Below are 23194 nucleotides of genomic sequence, written 5' to 3'. Positions count from 1 at the left end.
TCTGCTCCAGACCTCTAATGCAAGATAAAAACAATCAAAACATCTTAATCTTGACAAAATACGATGCATAATGTAGTGGTATGAACATAACACATAGGACATTAAGCACAGCACGCCGCTATGCAGGACAACTTCCCCCCCGTGGGGTTTGTTGTGCTTGTATGATTTTAAATTGGCACAAACTGTGTCCTCTACTGCCCTATCATGCCTCTGACTTTATCATTCCACTATATGTTAGCCTTAATGACTGTTGTGGTGCCTGCTGTGCCGGAAGGTGAACAATAGGGTGAACGCTTGTGACATTAACTGCAAAGGTCGTGCAAAATCTGGGTCATAATCCTGGAGCCGCAGGTGCTGTCGGTAATTAGGTGTTAAAATCTTTGGGATTGCGGAAGGTTAGGAACCAAGAGATTTCATATTAGTAATCTGAGAAAGGAGATCTAGATCTGTGTATCCCCAAAACCTCATCAACTAAGGCTCAAGTATATCCAAACACTAATCAGTAAACAGGTTCCTTTTAACTCATCTACTTCTGTCTGGTGACTGTATGCGCATGCATTCCTCTACACAATCAGATGTTTAACTAGCATTGTCAGCAAACTTCCATGGTCAACTAGCTTAATTTGAACTAATCTACTTCTGAATGTATGCAAACATATTCCTCTTCCGGAAAAACTTACCACCAACTAGCAAAGTCAGCAAAATTTCCATGGTCATCCAGCATCATCAGAAAAACCATGCTGGTAGATGAAATTTCCAGGTGATCAACATGGTTGTTGTTGTTGTTGTTCCGAAATCTAGACCAGGGGTGGCGAACGTCGGCCCTGGAGAGCCACAGTCCTGCAGAGTTTTGCTTCAACCCTAATCAAACACACTTGAACAAGCTAATCAAGGTCTGAAAGGTTACTAGGAAGCTACAGGCAGGTGAATTTTTATCAGAGTTGGAGCCAAACTGTGCAGGACTGTGGCTCTCCAGGACCGGAGTTCGCCACCACTGATCTAGACCAACAACAAACCAGCATTAATCAGCCTGGACCTGAAAGGGAATTCATGGTCATGCTGGTCTAAGCTGTTTTTTTTTTATTTTCAGTGGGGTAAATTACCTTCTTAGAGTGTTAATCATAAAGAAAGTGATGATATAAGCTCCTAATCAAACTTGTCCCCAACACTGTATTGTAATGGTAAACCCTTAAGCTTGGTTCTTGCAAACAGATTGAGTCACAATTCAGTGGAACATCTTCAAAGGAATTTGGCCACAGATTTATTTCCGTGCATCGTATTCTATCAGCGTAAATTCAGGACAGCCTGACATCCACACATTTATGTGGGAGGTTATCATCCGTAGGCAATGAGATGCTTAGAGGGAAGGTTCACGCTGATCCGATTCAGTGGTGGTATGACCTGTTCCCAGCACTTTCCTTTGATAGTTTTTGTAGAGTTGTGTGCATATGCACAATGCCTAATAATCTAAATCTAACATTCCCGCTCCCCAACCGTCATCATGATTTTCTGCTTTTCTATTTACTGCACAACTACAGTACAAAAGAAAACATGTAAGCAAGAGACATTAAACCACATCTTTTTTTTTGAAGTATCAAGTAGAAAATATCAAGAAGTCACTTCAAACGCTGCTCTCTAAATGCTGGAACCATTGATCATGTAAATAACCATGTCTATCTCCTTGTTCACTTTACATTAGACACCATATAGTGCAACAGCATCACCTGGTTTAGAGATTCTAGATTTTCAAATTCAAGGATCTGATGAGGATGCTTGTCAAAGGGGTTTAATTAACTTGAGCTCCAAACAGCACTGATAAATGGAGTGCTCTCAAAGCCATCTGGAAAAAAAGCCATTTACTAATTCACTGAAGCAAAAAGCAGACCAGAGCTGTAGAAGCATAGCGACTTCTCCAGGGATATGATCTGATTTTTAGAGGTGTATGCAAAATATTACTGTGATTGCTAGGTGTTTTGGGACTTTTAAATTCAGATTATCATTATTGGCCAATATGGTTTGAATATCAAACAAAAGATCATCATGTGCCCTTTTCTGGGGGAAACTAAAACCTTGCTTTTGAACCTTGTTAAAAAATTATTTCTAGAGCTTTTGGGATATTACCCATGTTTCCCTCAGTGATATAAACAAATTCAGTAAAATTAATCTCAAAGAACTTGGGAGGTACTGAATTGTAGCTACAAATATGAAATTGGTCTCAGTTGGAGAACCTGGTTAAATCCATAAAGAACACAAATTATAAAGTCTCGACTACTTTGAAATTAAATTCACACAGTCTGACTGATCCAAGATGAAAACTTGACACGCACAACACAATAAAGTGTATTTTTGTGTTGTGTTTATAAGGATTTATGCTTTAAAAAAGCATTGAAATTATAATAGAAAAGGTTTCAAAACATTCTGAGTTATACATGTACAGGTGCTGGTCATATAATTAGAATATCGTGAAAAAGTTCATTTTTTTATTGTAAATTATTTTTTAAAAATGAAACTTTCATATATTCTAGATTCCCTACATGTAAAGTAAAACATTTCAAAAGTTTTTTTTAAATTTTTTTTTAAATTTTGATGATTAGAGCGTATAGCTCATGAAAGTCCAAAATCCAGTATCTCAAAATATTAGAATATTTCCTAAGATCAATCAAAAAATGGATTTTCAAAACAAAAAAGTTCAAGTTCTTTAAAGTATGTTAATTTGTACACTCAATACTTGGTCGGCAGCACATATTACAGCAAGTGACTTGCTCCTAGCACAAATTACAGCATCAGTGAAGTGTGGCATGGAAGTGATCAGCCTGTGGCACTGCTGAGGCACTATTGAGCCTTCAGATCATCTGTATATTGTTGGATCGACTGTTTCTCATCTTTCTCTTGAAAATATCCCATAGATTCAGGGATCAGGCATGTTGGCTGGCCAATAAAACACAGTAATATCATGGTCAGCAAACCACTTGGAAGTGGTTTTTGCACTGTGGGCAGGTGCTAAAGTCCTGCTGGAAAAGGAAATCAGCATCTCCATAAAGCTTGTCAGCAGATGTAAGCATAAAGTGCTCCAAAATCTCCTGGAAGATGGCTGCATTGACTTTGCACTTGATAAAACACAATGGACCAACACCAGCAGATGTCACGGCCCCCCCAAATCATTACTGACTTCAGAAACTTCACACTAGACTTCAAGCAGCTTGGATTCTGTGCCTCTCCAGTCTTCCTTCAGACTCTGGGACCATGATTTCAACATGAAATGCAAAATTTACTTTTATCTGAAAAGAGGACTTTCGACCACTGTTCACTGTCCAGTTCTTTTTCTCCTTAGCCCAGGTAAGATGCTTCTGATGTTGTTTCTGTTTCAGAAGTGGCTTGGTAGTCCTTTTCCTGAAGATGTCTGAGTGTGGTGACTCTTGATGCACTGACTCCGGCTTCATTTGACTCATTGTGAAGCTCTCCCAAGTGTTTGAATCGGCTTTACTTGACAGTATTCTCAAGCTTGTGGTCATCCCTGTTGCTTGTGCACCTTTGCCTACCCAATTTCTTCCTTCTAGTCAACTTTGCATTTAATATGCTTTGATACATCACTCTGTAAACAGCCACCACATTCAGTAATGACCATCTGTGACTTACTCTCTTTGTGGAGGGTGTCAATGATTGTCTCCTGGACCATTGCCAAGTCAGCAGTCTTCCCCATTAGTGTGGCTTCAAAGAACAAAAGATACCTGGAATTTATACTGTAGGGATGGTCACTTAATGAAATTCTAATATTTTGAGATACTGGATTTTGGACTTTCATTAGCTGTATGCTCTAATCAACAAATAAAAAAAAAAAAACTTTTGAAATGTTTTACTTTACATGTAGGGAATCTAGTATAAATGAAAGTTTCATTTAAAAAAAAAAAAATTTACAAAAAAAAAAACTTTTTCACCCTATTCGGTAACACTTTACTTGAAGGGGTGTGCATAAGACTGACATGACACCTTCATAATCTTGACATGACACATGTCATGAATATGAAGGAGGTTTTATGCATGTTTATGACAACTGTCATTAAATGTCATCCGCTCAATTATGTCATTTTTAATGCAAAGATGACATTGTTTGAGATGTCTTTGTTACGACAACTTGACATAAACCAATACAACATAACCTGTCAGTGTCTTTGTCATGACAACTTGACATTAGCAAAACATCATAACCTGTCATAAACATGACATAGCAGATTAATTATCAAACTTAAAAAACTACTTAGCTTTATGGGTTAACATTACATTACATTATTTTGGTAACACTTCAGTATAGGGAACACATATATAAACGATTAACTATGACTTTTCCCTCAATAAACTCGTAATTTACTGCTTATTATAGTTAATTGTTAAGTTTAGGTATTGGGTAGGATTAAGAATGTAGAATAAGGTCATGCAGAATAAGGCATTAATATGTGCTTTATAAGTACTAATAAATAGCCAATATTTTAGCCATATGAATGCTAACAGTAATAAGCAACTAGTTAAAAGACCCTAAAATAAAGTGTTACCATTATTTTATAACAGTGTCATCTTTTTTACGAAATTTGAAATTGTCTATTATCCGACCTTCTGTTGGAGGAAACTTAAAAAAACAAAAAACAAAAACAAAAAAAACATGAAATGAAAAATAGTCATGACGCTGTTATAAAATTATTTGTCAGAGTATTGTCACTTAATGACATTTTAATGACAAGTTCAATTTGTACCACTGTACTTGAGCTCAAGATACATATTCATGACACTATTATAATGGCCTCATGACAGCCAATGTCAAAACCAACCACATGACAGTTTAATGTAATGTTAACCCATAAAGCTAAATAATGTCAAGTTGTCATGACAAAGACACTGACAGGTTATGATGTATTGGTTTATGTCAAGTTGTCATAACTCGGACATCTCAAACAATGTCATCTTTGCATTAAAAATGACATAACTGAGCGAATGACACTTAATGACAGTTGTCATAAACATTCATAAAACCTCCTTCATATTCATGACATGTGTCATGTCATGATTATGAAGGTGTCATGTCAGTCTTATGCACACCCCTTCAAGTAAAGTGTTACCCCATATTCTAATTATATGACCAGCACCTGTATACTCGTAAAAAAATCTGTTTTTTAAAATAAAAAAAAACAAAAACACATCTTAAAGGGATAGTACACCCAAACATTGAAATTGTTTCATCACTAGCTCACTCTTATGTCGTTCCAAAGCTGAATGACTTTATTTCTTCCATGAAACACAAAGAGAGACATTGCAGAATGTCTAGAGAGTTCATTTTTCATAATGGGGATTAGGGCTACAATCTATATTTCACAAAAAAGCACCATAAAAATTTTTCCATATGACTCTTGTGCTACATTCCAGTTCTCATCATATATGAATTGATTTTCATCTTATAAAAATGATGGGAATTGAAGACTTGAGAAAAAATACCATGGAAAATCTGCAATAAATCTTTAGATCACATTTTCGAGTAAATTAACCCTTTAAAATTCCTTGCTTTCTGTATTGTAAACAGATATATAAATAACTTAAATCACATTTCACAAAAATTCCACAAAACTTCCATTATAAAACATTATTAGTTTCAGTCTTGTCCATAGCAGGTAATATAGACCTGACTGTGAAGCTCACATATCTAGCAGAGGAGCACACCTTGTATTTTTCTTGAGTTGTAATGCATCTCACGTAGATCAGCTCTTCTCCGCTGAACCATGTGAGTCAATGGAGTGGAATTTACAGAAGTCAATAAATAATGTTGATATGGGCAAAACAGTCAACTGAATATGTTCTGAAAACAATCTGCATCACTTTTCACCACAGATGTCCCAAAACATGCAACTTACATTAGCTAACAAGAGTGAAACATCTCTGTTCCTATGTTACTTCAAGACAAGAGATGAACGTATAACAACAGCTTGGTTGCACTGTTCATATCAATCAATTAAAGGTCAATTGTTCATGCAGTTCTTCACAATTCATTTATTTTTCTTATGGAAGTTTCATCAAAGAAGAATAAAACATGCTACTCCATCAAGTAATGACATGGATTTCCATTGCTGAATTGCTTGGGCGTAAATGTTTTTCGCTTTCTTGCCTTGGTGCTTTTATGTAATCCTACAGTATTCAGTGTGAAACTGTTAAATCCCTTCTGTTGCTGTCAGATTATCATTGGCAGGAAGGGCTTTCCTCATGTGGTCGAACAGACTGCCGCTTGGGGCACAAAATCTTGGCGAAGGCCCGACGAAAGCTACTATGGCAAAGTGGGTAGAGGAAAGGGTTGATGGCCGAGTTGAGCCAAAGGAGCCAGAAAGTGACTTCGTACCAATGATGTTCCACACAAGTGCCACTGCAGGCAGCCCGTATGATCATAAGGAGGGTGTACGGTGCCCAACACACCCCAAAAACACACACTATGACTGCCAAGGACTTGGCAATCTTCTTATCTCGAGAGAGGCGTGCTTGTCCTCCGCTTTTGCAAGGCGCGCATGCATTTGATGCTTCCTGCGCTCGTATTATGCGCGTCCTTACCCAACGGCTCAAGAGTCCTCGTTTCTTAATGGTCGTCTTCATTGTCAAAGACACGGAGTGGGTGCTGCTGGGATCTCCACTGGATGACGGTGAAACCTCCTCGTCGTCTTCGATCACGGCCGAAACAGCCGCCGGCCCGCTGGAGGACACCTTGCGCGTTTTGACGAAGAAGACGGACGAGGCCTGTCCGTCGATGACCCTCCAGCCGTCCTCCTTCTCAGCCTCCACGTGTGCCATGCGACTCCGGTTCCGCCGCTGAATGTTGAGATAGATGCTGAAGTTGAAGAAGGCCACGGAGATGAAAGGTGAGAAGAACTCGAAGGTAGATGCGGAGAGCAGGAAGTACCAGGTGCAGTAGAACTCGGCGAAACATTCGTCCTCTGGAACAATGCTTTCTCCGACCATCAGTTCCCAGAAGATGATAGCTGGACCATAGAGGAGGAATGCCAAAACCCACACCGCCAACATCTTGACCACTGCCAGACGAGTGACACCTTGCTGGGCTCGGTACCTCACCTACAGAATAAGGCACATAGGAGGCGATAGATTGAATTCTAATGAGAGAGACACATAAAATAACCATAGTGCAGTCATAATTTGGCATGGGAGCAATCCCTGGCAGCTATTGCACTCAATAAAGTCTATTCACAGTGTGACTGCGTCTTCTTTTTTCATGATTTATTCAATTCGCAGCCTAGAAGTCTGAGCACAGCGTGGAAAAGTACAAATCTAGCCTATCTTGGCACTGCCGAACTGATCAGTTATACTGCGAGTTAATGATTTGGACCAGTTGAACTAATGTAGCTATTATAAGTTAATCAGTGTGTCTTATTAATCTGATGATGTGAAATTACAATTTACAGTCAAAGAAAGATCAAGACGAGTGACTAAATCACTTTGAGCCCCGGATACCTTTTTTTCTGCCCTGTTCAAATTGTGTCTGAAGCAACAACTTCCTGTAAAGCTGCTTTGAAACGATGTGTATTGTAAATAGTGTATACAGGTAAATATGAGATGACTAATAACTAGCTCTGGCTCTAATTCAAAACCTAGCAAGCTGCCATGCCACCGACTGCATTCATAAAAGAGAATGAAGCTTTTTAATCCCGTAAAGCCTGGCATATAAAATAATAGCCTGATAAATCTATTTTTATTTAAATTGAACTATTTATTGAACCTTCAAAAGATGCATGTGTATACGTTTTTGTCGAGTGTCATTTTTATAAATCAGGGTTTTATGGCTTAGATAATATGTAATTTGGTGCAGATGCTGATATTTATATGGACAAAAATATGAAATTCTGATGCTTGTAATGGAAATCATTGAGATTTTTATAACAGTACATCAGATACTTACATAAAATGCATATGAATGTCAATATCTGCCGATAATGTGTCTTAGTAAGATTATATTTAAAATGCTTAATTTTATTATCAAAGCTCTGTAAGTTTTAAAACATATAATGCAATGAAATACAATGATGATTGAGCGATGTACAAATAAAGCCTGAAGATCATATTTGATACTCACATTTGAACATGATTTTTATACTGTCAAGTTGTTTCAGTCCACTAAGTGTTAATCTTGAAATATTACTAACAACATCAAAGTTATTCTTATATTTACTTGACAAAAATCAGTAAAGACATGTGAACCATGAGCTAAAGGTGCACGTTTGTACAGTTATACTAAAAGGCCTTTTACTTGCTAAAAACTATCAATCAGACAACAGAAATGTAAGTTTTTCAAACTTTTTCTCAAGCCTCAGAAATTGCACATCAAATACGATATTGTAGGCTGTATATCTTTTGGCATAAGCATAATTTTCTCAAATGATGGACAGTGTGACAATAAGGCTGTCTTCGCCATAGCACCTCACTCTCTAGAGTCCAGCCTGAAACACTTTTCATTTCAGTAATTTAAAATGACAATTGGAAAGATGACAACCAGAGAAAGGAATCATCTATTCGTAAAAGACAGGAGCCCTCAAGGGTGTCTTGTTATGAACTAATGCCATTTCAGCTCTGAAATTACTGCAAATAATAGTTGTCTTTAGGGAGTGAGGAACATGATGGCAACAGCATCACATGACAAACATCACAGCATTTCACACCTTCTATTGCCCTTGAACTGGAGTATGGGGCATCAGAGCTGGCAAATAAGTTTTGTTGACACAATGCTCATTTCAGTTTTGATGTGCCGCCCCCTCAACAAGTACTACTGTTTTAATAGAGGCAAAGCTTTGGTAAAAACATGGGTGAATCACATGCCAATTAATCCAGGCTGTATTTCACTCCCCAATAATTAGGGATGTTAATGCCCATGCAGTACATGATATTGTCTTGGAAAACACACTACCATATCCTGTATAGGACATACCTATTTTTGACTTAATTCACCACCAAGGATAATAATTAAAGACAAACGAAGTCTGACATGCTTGTCAAATGCCAAACTGATACTGTCACATAAACCGCTACTTTCAATTACTGACAAGTCTTTTTGAAATGTCAATTGGAATTTGAAAAGCATTTCACTTTGTCATTTGCATGATGGATCGTTACTCTTTCAAAAGCCATTACTGATAAAGCCCATAGACATGTTGTCAACAGGAAGTAGCGACATTAATGTTAAACAATGAGTACTTTGAAATTTATTCGTAAATTTCAATGCATTATGCATGAAGCCACAGAATAAACTCCTTAGATGTCATTGCATATTAAAAGTTATGCTGCTCACTGTACTCCAGTCACAAGCAGCTAAATTACCTTTCAACACATCTGCAAGATCTCGTGCATTTATTATTGTAGCGCATATCTATGCCTTAATGTTTTTTACCAATTCTGATACTATATTCTATGCAGGAAATCAATATTTGCATTTCATAATTCTCTCAAACCCTGCTTGGGAATGTCAAAAGCCGTTTGAAACCACATATTTTTTCGCTCGCCGCTTTAGTCTTTCACAGTAGGGCATGTTTTCTTAGCTTATTTTGCTCAATGGTTTCTGTGAATGTGAAGAGAGGTTTTTTAAGGGACCTCGAGAACCCAAATTCAACATCGTTTTGCTGTTTGCAGTGGAGATAAATGCACACACTGAATGAAAAAAATATTGAACTTCCTTCCCCTTCCTTCCTTTTATGATTCCACGAGATGTGCAGCCGCGTGGTTTTCAAAGCTTACAGCCACTTCAGATCAGCTACTTTAAAACTCTACAAGCAACTCGTGATTTAAAGTAATTAATCGATGGGCAGCTACTCCTTAAAAACTAGTTCGATAAACAACAAGCTACAAACAAAAAGTACACAACTACATTAAAGCAATTCATAATTCAATCAGAGCAGTATTTATCTTGCTCTAAAACAAGGAATCAATGAATTTTGATTAGAGTGACATATATTTACACTAAATACAACATCTGAACGAACCGATTCACTTCAACGAATCAGACTTGCCAAAGCTATATATTAGAGACATGTTTAATTATTTCTGGTTACGGACATAAAAACAAAGCTACTTAGGATAAAAAAGGTAGTTAATACTCCCCAACCCTGTTTCACCAATTAAACCGTGGCACAAAGACGTACTATATTTAGATTCCTTACAGTAGCCAGTTTGGTGAATAGGTGCCTGTTTTAGACATGACTTTTAGCCGTGTGGTTTTCATCAGAGGCCTCTCTCAGGATGTAAAGGTCAGGAATGGGGGCAGTCTTGTTATAGTCGCTCACCGTGAGTCATTACGGTCCATAGAGTTGCTGGGCAGCTGCCTATGTGATGTGCAGTGTGCCAGTTGTAAACCTGAATTCAATCAAAGCCACTACAGATATGCAGTAAAATGAGTGTCAAGCAGCTTACAAAAAAAAAAAAAACCCCTACTTATGCAACAATAGAGCGGTGCTATGCAATGCAGCACTAACAAGTACTTCCTGCACTTTTACACTCTTGACAAAACAAACCTAGTGAGCTACCCACGTAGGAAGCATTTTAAGGTATTGTATGTGCACTCATGACAAAAAAGCTGTGCTAAAATTTAGGAAGCATTACACCGCCATGCATCATATCCAGTACTTTTTTTGACCTATTTGTTCAATTCTCAGCCAGATTTCAGGGTTAGAACTAGAAGAAAATGCAAATATCCCTAGTGGGGAAAAAAAAAAAAAATATTTGAAATACATTTATTTTGTGATAAGTAAACTATAAATACATTTACATATTTATTTGTTAAATAAAAATACCAAGCAATTTTACTTTTGATACACTAAACTGGTATACTTAAAATCTGCTAAATTGGAACAAGTAATTTTGCACTTAAAGGGATAGTTTACCCAAAAATGAAAATTCTGTCATCATTTACTCCCCCTCAAGTTGTATACATTTCTGTATACATATCAAAGGATGTTTGTAACCAAGCAGATATCGCCCCTCATTGAAAAATATGGTGGGGCGAGATCTGCTTGGTTACATTACAAACATTCTTAAATATAGTAAATGATGATAGAATTTTCATTTTTGGGTGAACTAATCCTTTAATGCACTTTAATTGTGTGGAAGTAGTGCTGAGATCCAACTAAAGATATACATTTAAGTATATTTGATTGTGTTAAAGTGGAACTACTGCAAGAAATCTATTAGATAATATTGGCACAATCATGGATTTAAGTCAGTTTGATTTTGCAGTGCTTCAAAAATATAGGCTTACATAGGCTAAAAATGTGCATTTAACAATATCACATACACCACCCATTTACCAGATTAGTTTGAAAAAATACTCAAATTTGAAGAGAATGGTAGAGTCCACACCACAACGATAATGGCAAAGAAAACAATATTGCTGGAATCACTTTCGAAACAATTTTCTTCCAGCTGATGAACAACAAACATTCAGATTTGACCAAATTTAAAGAGCTCAAACATTCCGCATTAATATGGGGATGCAGTATGCAATTCAGTCCTCATCAATCTTCTCAGCAGCATGAAAAACAAGGCTTTTATTAAAATTCGGAATAATTCAATTGTAATGTAGATGCATGCATTTTCTGTAAAGCTGATTTGAAACGATTGGTATTGTGACAAGCGCTATACGAATAAATGTGAATGAAGTTGAAATTCACATTGTGAGCACACAGAACACAAAACCAAGCAGTGAGTGGATTCTAACTTAAACACCTCTGATTGGCCATTGCGTTCAAGAAAGCAACAGATATGTCTGTAGCTACTGAGCTCAATGCAGCAAAACGCATTGTAAATAGAATAAGGGGCTGTTCACATATCGAGTCTAAAACCGTGTCTTTCTCCTCAAGCGTTTGTGCTCCCGTGGCATCTGTCGTTGCTATGCAAACCATGAACTGCGCTCTCCATGATGACGAGGAAGTATCAGCAAAGGATTAATTGATTTCTAGCCCTTGCAGTTATGGAGATGAGAAATAAAAACCTGCCCTGTACAGCTATGATCAGCTGTTCGGCTGAGCTTTTGATGTTGTTGTGAATATTATTTAACTTAATACCTCATAATATATATTTAAAAATAGCCTGTATGATCAAATTCTCATTATTCTCAAGCAGTGATGGGAATAACGGCGTTATAAATAACGCTGTTACTTTTTTCAGTAACGAGTAATCAAACGAATTACTTTTTCTCCCGTTACAACGCCGTTACCGTTAATGGCAAAAAAAATGCCGCGTTACTATAATTGAGCTCACTGAAGCGGTTTTCATCCGAGTAAGCTCTCTCTTAGCCACAGGACCTGCAAGGTTTTTTCTCTGGTGTGTGTTGGGGTTAGTCATACTCAAATATAATTTTAATCTGATAATAATGTTCGATGCTCTGTGTGTGTGTCTATGAGCATGCAAGCTCAAACCAGAATACCCTTTGTGACATGCTGGATCGAAAAAATGGGAAATAAGTTGTTCTAGTCGACTAGTAGCTATACATTTAAGCCATTAGTTGACTAATCACATTTATATTAATTTAATTTCTTAAGTACTAGAGAGAATAAACCATAATAATGAGCGTTTATGTAATATAGGCTATATAGAACTCAAGCGCATGCATAAAGCTTGCCATAAAGAACCGGCAAAAGTAATAATTATGAATGTGACCAAAACAGCAAGGAGACATTTTAATTGTTTATTAATAAAGTAATGTTTTCTGAATCAGTGTCTGCTGCGAAGATGAAGTTGACATTGCTGATTCTCATCATCTCTGCATATACTGGACGCGCCTAGAGAGAAAATGCACATTTCATTCGGATTAGGCTACATAATCAGAGTAGCCTATTTCTTTTCGTTTTTAGATATTTCAAGCTTTCTATAGATATATTTCTCATGTCTGCGAGGCAAGCAGCCTCTTTGTTTCGGTTCTGTAGCGACGTGCTCCAGTTCACGCGTCAGTGATCGCGCCCGCGCCTGCCATGAGTCTACTATATTTGCTTCTTATTTATTAAATCCAGGCAATTGATTGATGAAACACTGATTAAAATTAAGATACAATTTTTACAAAACGAAATTCACTTTAAAGAGAGGCTTTCTATAAAACAAAACTTAATGAAGTGGTCAAAATCATGTCTGACCCACTCAATGTCTCCCGATATATTGCGCATCTTATGATGCATCTTACTCATGCTGTTCACTTTTCATAATCAAGTAAATGAATTTAAAACATAACATATGAATATTTAAACATATATATGAAACTACATTTTCTTTAATGGCTACCAACACGTATTACAGTACAGAGAAATTTCATAAGCAAGAGCGGATCATGAGTCACGAGTCGGATCAAGAATAATTTATTCTTAGACTTATATTTAATAATGGGGGCATTCAAGTTATGTGACATATTTAAAAAAAAAAAATAATAAAGTAACGCAATAGTTACTTTCCCTGGTAATTAGTTACTTTTATAATGATGTAACTCAGTTACTAACTCCATTACTATTTGTGAGAAGTAATTAGTAACTATAACTAATTACTTTTTTAAAGTAACGTGCCCATCACTGTTCTCAAGTTCTGTCTACTGCAATTGGCCTTAAATAGTTGCGGTAAGTGAGAATGGTGTTGCGGAGGATGAGGTACCTTAGCATATTTTATTAATTTCAGAGAAGCCATGATGATTTTAGACAATTTTTATTTAATGTACATAATTAGACATTAATGAAGTACATTTTTCACAGAAAATTACTAATTTAAAGTTTTTCCAAATTAGGAAAATTTCCTGTTACGGTAATGATAATCAAAATGTTGTGTACATGGTCTGATAAGAGACTTTTTAACTTCTAACTGGATAAATATAAAGAGATCTGCCTACTTGGTAGCCATCTTTGAGGTTCTAGCACATGTGTTGCTTAATGCAAAATCAATATTTTTATTTTAAACTTTTGTGTGTGTGTAAAGAGTCCTTAAAAAATGTTGTGGAGGATGAGAATATCAGTCATGGACACTTCATTTTTCCACTATTATTTCATTATTATTATTATTATATATTATATATTCATATTTTTTCTGTCATTTGAAAACATCTGTTAGAACATTCGTATATAATTTGTTTTTAGAATATTTTTATTTTCATTCTGTTTAAATTAGAACAAAACATACATTCAGACATACCTGGACGCACTGCTGAAACTATAGTAAAATACAAAAAAAAAAATCATTTATTTGTTGAAATTACTCTGTCCAGTGTAGAGAACAATATTGTCTTTATTATGATGTTTTTATATATTACTAAAATGTTTAATATTTAAAATCATTAGTGCCGTGGTGTTTTAATGGTTTCGTGAGATTGACCCAGGTACACTTTAAATATCTTGCATTTAAAGACTGATATTATACAAAGATCATACAATCCATATTAATAGTGATATTAAAACACTTTGTAGGCATAAAATTAAGAAATGTGACCCTGGACCACAAAACCAGTCATAAGTCACACAGGTATATTTGTAGTAATAGCATTGTATGGGTCGAAATTATCGATTTTTCTTTTATGCCAAAAATCATTAGGATATTAAGTAAAGATCATGTTCCATGAAGATATCTTGTAAATTTCCTAGCATAAATATATGCATTTCTAAGAACTTTCAATATTTTGATTTTTTTGCACCCTCATATTCCAGATTTTCAAAGAGATGCATCTCGGCCAAATATTGTCCTGTCCTAACAAACCATACATCAATGGAAGGCTCTATTTATTAGGGGTTTTACTACATCTAAACAGCCACAGAAAAAAAAAAAAAAAAAAAAAAATTATAAACTTGTGCTTATCTAAAATTCTTTGACATTAAATGTATTTTGTATGGATTATACAGAAAGTTTTTAATTATATTTTTGAACTCACTGTCATCAAATATGTTTTATAATAGGTCTTTTTTGAGCAAATTAGCAGTTTTTTTTTTTTCAAGATGCAGGGCTATGTAATTATACTTCCATGAAATGGTCAAAATGGCATTGGATATATACTGTAAAACGCTGTAAAGTGGTCAGTAATGAGGTTCATTTCAGTTTGGATGTAGACAGCAAATCAGCTCAATTGGTTTTGGAACAGAGCCCAAGTTTGGATTTTTAATAATCTACTGGTCTTAAGGTTGAGTCACTATGAAGTATGAATATAAATTGATGATGCTGTCTGTGACTAACATAGCGGATATTTGCAGTAAATTGCACTGAAAAATTCATGACCATAGAGCGGCTGAACGCTGATCCACAGAAGATGCAGGCCTCATCCGTCTGGTGGGCCGCTCTTATCTATGATCCGTCACTGGGGCAGCGACTCATTTGCTTATTATTCATCTAATTGCAATAACACTGTCTTCAGCGTCTTGTGGGTTTTCTGAACAACTCATTTGTTTCAAACAAAGGGACATTTGCAGTGCATCATCTGATGCATCAAGCAAAACAGGTGTGTGTGTGTGAAACTGCCATATTTGAAGAACATAAAATGGGTTACAAACACTTTAAATATTGCAATTACTTCAACATGCACACAGAAGTTTTGCCTGGTGGCTCAAATGATGCACTGCAAATTTCCCTTTGTTTGAAACAAATGAGTTGTTCACAAAACTCACAAGGTAAAAGCGAAACTGGATTTTTGATGAGAAATACACCTTTTGTTTTACCCAACTGGTTCCTAAGCAGTTCGCCCAAAATTAATCACTACGAAAAAAAACAACAACTTAATATTCATGGAAATACAGATAAACTGCCTTGTAGCTTTTTGGAATCTAAAAAAATATAAAATATGGGAAATGAGGAACCCATTGTGGTTCTAAAAAAATGCTGTTGTAAATAGCTTCCACCTCTTTTGTGTCTGTTTCTCAGTACCTTGTGAGGGTAAAATGGATTTCTCAAAGTTATTTTCAAAAGACTAGAAAATGAAAAGAAGAAAAAAAAAAAACCCTAACAATCAAAATCATCATTTCACAGACTTTTTTGTTAAACTCCCTATGAAACAGTGAAATCCCATTGGATGACAAGTCTTAAATTACGAGTGAATTTCATAAGTTCAACTTCATATTTTAGTCTTTGACAAGCTACAATAAAGGTTTTCTGTTTTGACTCTTCGCTGTTTTCCAGCGTTGATTATCACAACCGATCTAACCCTAGACTTTCCAAAACACATCTATGTGTGGAAACTTTGCATGCACATCCATGATACCCTATAAAAGTCGCAAAATTTCAAGAAGAAATAAATTGTTTGATCAGTGTTTCAATCGAGTGACAACACGATATTAATGCAATACTGAAAAAAAGTTCAGTCTAATCTAGAGTCTGGAGCTTAACACACTTGATTCACCTTCGACTTCTGATTAAAAAAGAGGCCAGTACATGTAAATAACAACATTCTGGTTTGTATTGAAATGAATTTTCCTTTTTGGGTGAACTATTATTTTAGTAGGCTAATTGGGTGTTGATACTTACAGCTCTGGTAACAGACAGGAATCGATCATAGCTGATTAAAACGATATTGAAGACGGAAGCCGTGCACAACAAGTAGTCCATCACAAGCCACAGCTTGCAGAGTCCACGGCCCAGCATCCACCTGCCCGTCAGGATATAGGGCATATAGACCGGGATGCAAAAAGCCCCTGGAAAGAGACACATTTGCCTGTATTATACGGATGTCGGCTGGTTATAATAAGGCTTGCATCAATAGCCACACGCTTCTCCTGGACAGGATATAATAGGCCCTTCAGAGCACAAAATCAATGGATCATGTCATGAAGGAGTCTCTTCACAATATGACCGATAAACCTCGAGCCATTATCAAAAAGCCATCGAGCAGCATAGGGAATGGTGACTCCCTCTCTTCCTCTTTCTTTTTCTTTTCTGTACCTGGAAGCATCAAGAGAAATCTTTTTCACAAAGGCATACAAAGCAGCAATCTCATCACTGCCTAGTCTTTGAAGGACGCTGAGATTTCACATCTATCGTACAGTCAAAAACACAGCCATGGCTCTATTATAGAGAGCTTTTGAGCTGGCTGGCATTTAACCCTTGTGCGGTCTTCGTTTGGGAAGTACACTCAGGGTCTTTGGGGTCTCCACAGACCCCAGGCAACAAAATTTAATTTTATAACAAAATAATTTGTTTTTTTTTTGTTTTTTTTTAAACAAAATTTATTTTAGTTTGTTTATTAATGTTTTTACTCCACATTTGTGCAGTGTTTGGAAGATTTATCATATTTTTTTAAATTTAAATTTATATAAATAAATTAAAAAATATTTTTTTTTATACAAAAATAGCTTTTTATGCAAAATTCACTTTATAAAAGACCCACATTTCTAAATTTTATTAATGGGGAAAACATGAATAATTTGACATGGTTTAGTGTAAGATTTTTGCCCATCTTTTGGAAAATGCAGTTTTAAAAGTAAAAAACTAATAATATTATGAAATCACAATTATAAAAATAAAAGCAACTTTTTGTCAAAGTTTAGTATTTTTTTGTAGTGAATAAAATCATTTTTCTCGTATTTTTCAATATTGTTAAATTATGAGACCCCACTTAGAAAATGGACAGAATTCATCCTCAAAATCAACATTTTTGAAAAACTTTTTTTTCATTACAAAAAAAAGCTAAACTTTGACAAAAAGTATTTTTTATTGTGATAATGGTGATTTCATTATATTTAAATATAAACCCAACTAAAAAATACTTGTGAAAAGATGTCTTTCAATCAGTCAAGTAGCATATACACTCTAAAAAATGCTGGGTTAAAAACAACCCAAGTTGGGTTGAAAATGGACAAACCCAGCAATTGGGTTGTTTTAACCCAGCGGTAGGGTTAAATGTTTGCCCAACCTGCTGGGTAGTTTTATTTAACTCAACTATTGTTTAAAAATGACTGTATTGCTTAATTAAAATTAACCCAAAGTATGTTGGAAATGAACATTTATTAATGTTCAATTAATAATTATTAAACAATAAACATTTATTAAATTGCTTATTAATAATTGATCACCTTTTGACTATTATTGTTGCCTCTAATTGCATCTGGTTTTTAATTTCCCAACTATTTTGGGTTCATTTTAAGCCAGCCATATAGTAATTTTTAAACAATAGTTGGTTTAAATAAAACTGCCCAGCATGTTGGGCAAACATTTAACCCAACCGCTGGGTTAAAACAACCCAATCGCTGGGTTTGTCCATTTTCAACCCAACTTGGGTTGTTTTTAACCCAGCATTTTTTAGAGTGTAGTGGAGCTCTGCAGCATCTACAGGATAAAGTGATCATTTATTACTTTTAAAACTGCATTTTCCAAAAGATGGGCAAAAATTTTACATAAAAAGCTGTTTTTGTATAAGAACCTACTCAACAAAATATTTATTTATTTATATAAATTTAAAAAATATGATAAATCCTCCAGAAACTGCACAAATATGAAGTAAAAACATTAATAAACAGAGTAAAATTACATTTGTCTTTTAAAAAACTTTTTTTTGTTACAAAATTACGTTTTGTTGCCTTTGTTGCCTGACTTTTTTTTTCTACACTAATATAAAAACAAGATTTGTAGATCTAGAAAGTGTTAACAACTGTACAAAGTTTCATGTCATTTGGACAAAGAGAACTTTTTATTTTTATTTTAGCAAACGTCATTTGGGGTCTAAAAAGACCCCAAAGACCCTATAAGGGTTAAGAAGAAAAAGCAGCGCTCGGTTGGGCTCTTTATCTTTGTGGGCATGTTTTCAGGTAAAGTCGCACACTTCTCTCTCGCCAATGAAGATATAACCAAGTAGTTCAAGCAACTTCCACTGTAAAGCCATAAGCACTACTTCGGTTGAGCATTAATGCCTGTGAGCCGCAAATAAACACTCAAGCAGACACAGAGGGTTTGGTGAAGACAGAGAGGCCGTGCAGATCTTGAAATGAACTGCAGACAGGATCTCGTCTCTTAATGCACTCTTAATCCAAGCCAATAATTTGTGGTGCCAGCACACAACAGAACAGCAGAGAACTAAAGGTCTCAGTAGTGCAGATGGATGGGTGTAATTGTTCTTTTTTCAACCCCAGGCTAAGAAAGCATTGCAAGAACAAATATAAATGACAAAATGCATGGCCCTTTGAGAAATTTAGTTAGCTTTAGGTCAACCATTGTGCCCAATATGATGATAGTATTCAAAAGCAAAGCAGACAAACACATATTTCACACAATATTTACTCAAAATGTATATGCATTTATATATGTGAGTAGACCGACACACTCACACAGTTATCAGACAAGTGCACTAAATGACAAAATTGCAAAAAACTTAAAAAATAAATAACTCAATTTAAATAAGTATGCATGGCTATCTCTGTGGATTTGAGAGGTTTGACCTACTGGTCTTGTATTCCTTGCAAGAAATAAGCTTTAATTTTTTTTTCGTTGAGAGTGGTCCAATCACTCTTTGAGCTTTCAAGATGAGGTCAAAGCAGCCAAAGCCGGAGAAATGTGGTTTAATTAATAATTCACTCGGAATCCATTTCCTACAAAGCAGTAATGTGGTTGCAATGCACAATAACCAGAATAATATATTGGCTGTTGTTTGACCATTGAATGATAAATTGGCCAATTAATGGAAGTGCTACTTTCAAAATATACTGATAACCTTGGTTGTATATGAATAATAAAAACTTTATTTTTGTAAATTCTGAGTAAATATTGTGCAAAACTAATGCTTGATTTTGTGCATATCTGATTTGCTGAAACTGAGCCACGCTGCAATCTCGATTACCAGTGTTTTCATCGCCCACTACATCTGTTTGATCGATCTGGCATGAGAATCAAGCAAGGTGTAGTCTAATCAATGCAACTTTTCTTTGCACTCTCATTCGGGTGTCAATATTCCCACAGATCTCATAAGATGTACAGTACATCGGATTTACAGTAAGCTTTGATACTGTAGAACAAAGGAGTTCCCAATTCTCGATGACATGCATTTGATTTTTAAGTGATGGAATATTTTATACTCATATGCACAATTGCAATGCAAAAAAGAATGTATATGAAGCATTGCGAGTTGAAATTAAATAAAATGCACGTTTATACATACCAACAAGGAAGTCTGATATAGCCAAATTGAGGAAGAAGTAATTGCATTGATTTCTGAGGCTCTTGTCCACGACGAAAGCGAGAATAACCAACGCGTTCCCGACCACCACCACGACCACCAGGGTAGTCATTAGGATCGCCAGAATGACCATCGTGTACCCGGGGAACGGAGCCACATCCGAGCTGACGGTCGTGCTGTTGGAGCTAGAGGAGTTGAAGCAGGTAACCATTGTCAGATCGAGGACATTTGGAGATCCAGCAACAGGTCTGAAGTCATCATGTGAACCCTCTCCCGCTGACGATGACGACAAGTGAGTTTTCATCCCTTTAGGGTCGCGTTAACTTCAGCGCGCGGCAGAATAACCTTCCCATTGGAGTCTCCAAACGCCGGAGGAGTGCGCTCATCTTTGAAGCTTCCCGTGCAATACCTGAAACGCATGAAATGACTTCTTCCTGTGGGGAACTCCATGAAGATGTTAAGTCAAGTCCTTGCACTGAGACTGAGCGCGCAGAGTTTCTGTTCTATGACTTTCCAAACGAACGGCGCGTCCCCGTCAGGCGCGCACGTCAACTGTTGCGCACTCGCGCTGGCCTCGCACAGATAAACAGATATGAGAACTTACCTTTGTGAGAATCTAACTGAAGTATATCAACAATTGCATACATTGTGCAATAAATCATTTTCTCTGTCCGTCTGTGCAAGTACAAATAATATTGTCTTATTATTTTAGGCAATCATACGATTCTGTATATGCTCTGCTTGAATAGTTGTTTTCAAATGCGCAAATGATCTAACCAATGAGAAGCAAGATACATTTACTCAAGAATCAAAACTGCATAAAGCATTATTACTTGATTTCAGAGAATCCATCTTGAATACAAGTATTTTTGGTTCCATTGGCAGGTTTTTTTAAGCGTAAAATTAATTTTGCAAATTAACTTGTTTTAAGAATGGTTAGACATTCTCAAATCTGCAAATCTGTTTGATTGTCTTTGGAACATAAAAGATATTTTGAAAAATGTTGCAGTGTTTGTGCCAATGGGATCCAATGTCGTTTGGACCCCAGATTAAAATAAGTCAGTTCTCTGTTCTAAAAGATTTAGTTTTTGTTATACTATGAGTAAATTCTCATTAAGGTTCTTCAGGACTGACATCGACTGATGAATTTCAATAGGAATTCTGTTCACAATTTTTGACTATAGTACTGTGCACTTGCACTGTTCGGTGGTTTCAGAACCATGGACAGCATCTATTGCTATCCACTCTAGGCAAAGATCAAGCACGTTATTCTTCAAAGCTTTCCTATCCTACCCAGTGGCTGTGCCTCACATATATACATTATATACTGTCTCCTTTTATGAGGCATGATTTTCTACAAGCAAAGAGAGACCATTGTGAATGCCTCTATCAGCCAAGAACATGACGTTAAAGGCATTACGAATAAACACCCTAATTACACTACAGTTTTTTTAAATTGCACATCATGTACAGTACGCCTCCTCTTCCTAAACACACTTACCAAGTCCGCGTTCTGGGTTTAAAAAAATTCTTAATTACACTCACTGTCAGAGACGTGGTCTTCTTTTCCTGCGTGAGTCATTTCCCTACTGACACAAAAGACCAACTTTAGCCCTGTGAGCACTTTCTCAGCTGTGCACCAGAGCAAGACGATAGCAGTCACTTTGCCCCTGTGTTTCACACACACATGCATGACATTGATACTGAAATAATGGTGCATCTGTGAAATCCAATTTAGTGGCACTGCATGGTGCAGCTCCTTTAGCTTCCATTAGTTCCAGCAGTTGTGCTGGTAAATTCCTCTAAAACCCCTTTATATTTGTCATTCTTTAATTATGAAGTGCAAATTAACCCTTGGGCTCTTAAACCAGGATTTCTTGTCTAGGCCCCGACAGCTATACAAACAGCTTCCAAAGAGGGTCACTTGAGAGGCCGGAAAGCAATTCGATTAGCATAAGTGTGGCTTTAAAATGTGATAAAAGCACAGTGAAACAAATGTTTCAATCATGTAAATGGATCTCAGGCATTGAAGAACTCTCTGTAGCACTTGATACAAGCATCCAATTGTTTTTTAAACGACATGAAAGTCAACATGGAGTTATACCAAGATGTTAGCAGCAGATCCTTTAAGTCCTGCGAGGTGGAGCCTCCATGGGTCGGACTTGTTTGTTCAGCACATCCCACAGATGCTCGATTGGATTGAGATCGGGGGAACTTGAAGGCCAAGTCAACACCTCAAACTTGTTGTTGTGCTCCTCAAACCATTCCTGAACCATTTTTGCTTTGTGGCAGGAGCATTATCCTGCTGAAAGAGTCACAGCCACCAGAAAATACTGTTTCCATGAAAGGGTATTTATGGTCTCAACAATGCTTAGGTAGGTGGTACGTGTCAAAGTAACATCCACATGGATGGCAGGACCCAAGGTTTCCCAGCAGAACATTGCCCAAAGCATCAGGTCCAGTTCTGATGCTCACGTGTCCACTGTTGGCTCTTTCGGCGGTGGACAGGGGTCAGCATGGGCACCCTGACTGGTCTGTGGCTATACTGCTCCATACGCAACAAACTGATGCACTGTGTATTCTGACACCTTTCTATCAGAACCAGCATTAACTTCTTGAGCAGTTTGAGCTACAGTAACTCGTCTGTTGGATCGGACCACACAGGCCAGCCATCAATGAGTCTCGGCCGCCCATGACTCTGTCTCCGGTTCACCACTGTTCCTTCCTTGGAGCACTTTTGATAGATACTGACCACTGCAGACCGGGAACACCCCACAAGAGCTGCAGTTTTGGAGATGCTCTGACCCAGTCGTCTAGCCATCACAATTTGGTCCTTGTCAAACTCACTCAAATCCTTACGCTTGCCCATTTTTCCTGCTTCTAACACATCAACTTTGAGGACAAAATGTTCACTTGCTGCCTAATATATCCAACCACTAACAGGTGCCGTGATGAAGAGATGATCAGTGTTATTCACTTCACCTGTCAGTGCAGTGAATGTTATGCCTAATCAGTGTATCTTGAGAAATGTCTGTGTTTTTTGTCTATACAATTGGTAAGTCA

The 23194-nt window shown here is 36.6% G+C and overlaps 1 protein-coding gene across 1 annotated transcript; it reads right to left on the bottom strand.

The window, feature by feature from the left end:
- Positions 1–5091: 5091 nt before the first annotated feature.
- On the bottom strand, positions 5092–22343 carry LOC125263181 (histamine H3 receptor). The gene is made up of 3 exons (XM_048182102.1): positions 20114–22343; positions 16495–16661; positions 5092–7095 (listed from the first exon to the last, which is right to left on the bottom strand). The coding sequence occupies exons 1-3, from the start codon at positions 20433–20435 to the stop codon at positions 6217–6219; spliced, it is 1368 nt and encodes a 455-aa protein (XP_048038059.1). The 5' UTR covers positions 20436–22343; the 3' UTR covers positions 5092–6216.
- Positions 22344–23194: the final 851 nt, after the last annotated feature.

Source organism: Megalobrama amblycephala, linkage group LG2 (genome assembly GCF_018812025.1).
Source record: "Megalobrama amblycephala isolate DHTTF-2021 linkage group LG2, ASM1881202v1, whole genome shotgun sequence".
Taxonomy (NCBI): domain Eukaryota; kingdom Metazoa; phylum Chordata; class Actinopteri; order Cypriniformes; family Xenocyprididae; genus Megalobrama; species Megalobrama amblycephala.
The sequence above is the reverse complement of the archived record's forward strand: the minus strand, read 5'-3'. Positions and strand labels throughout refer to the sequence as shown.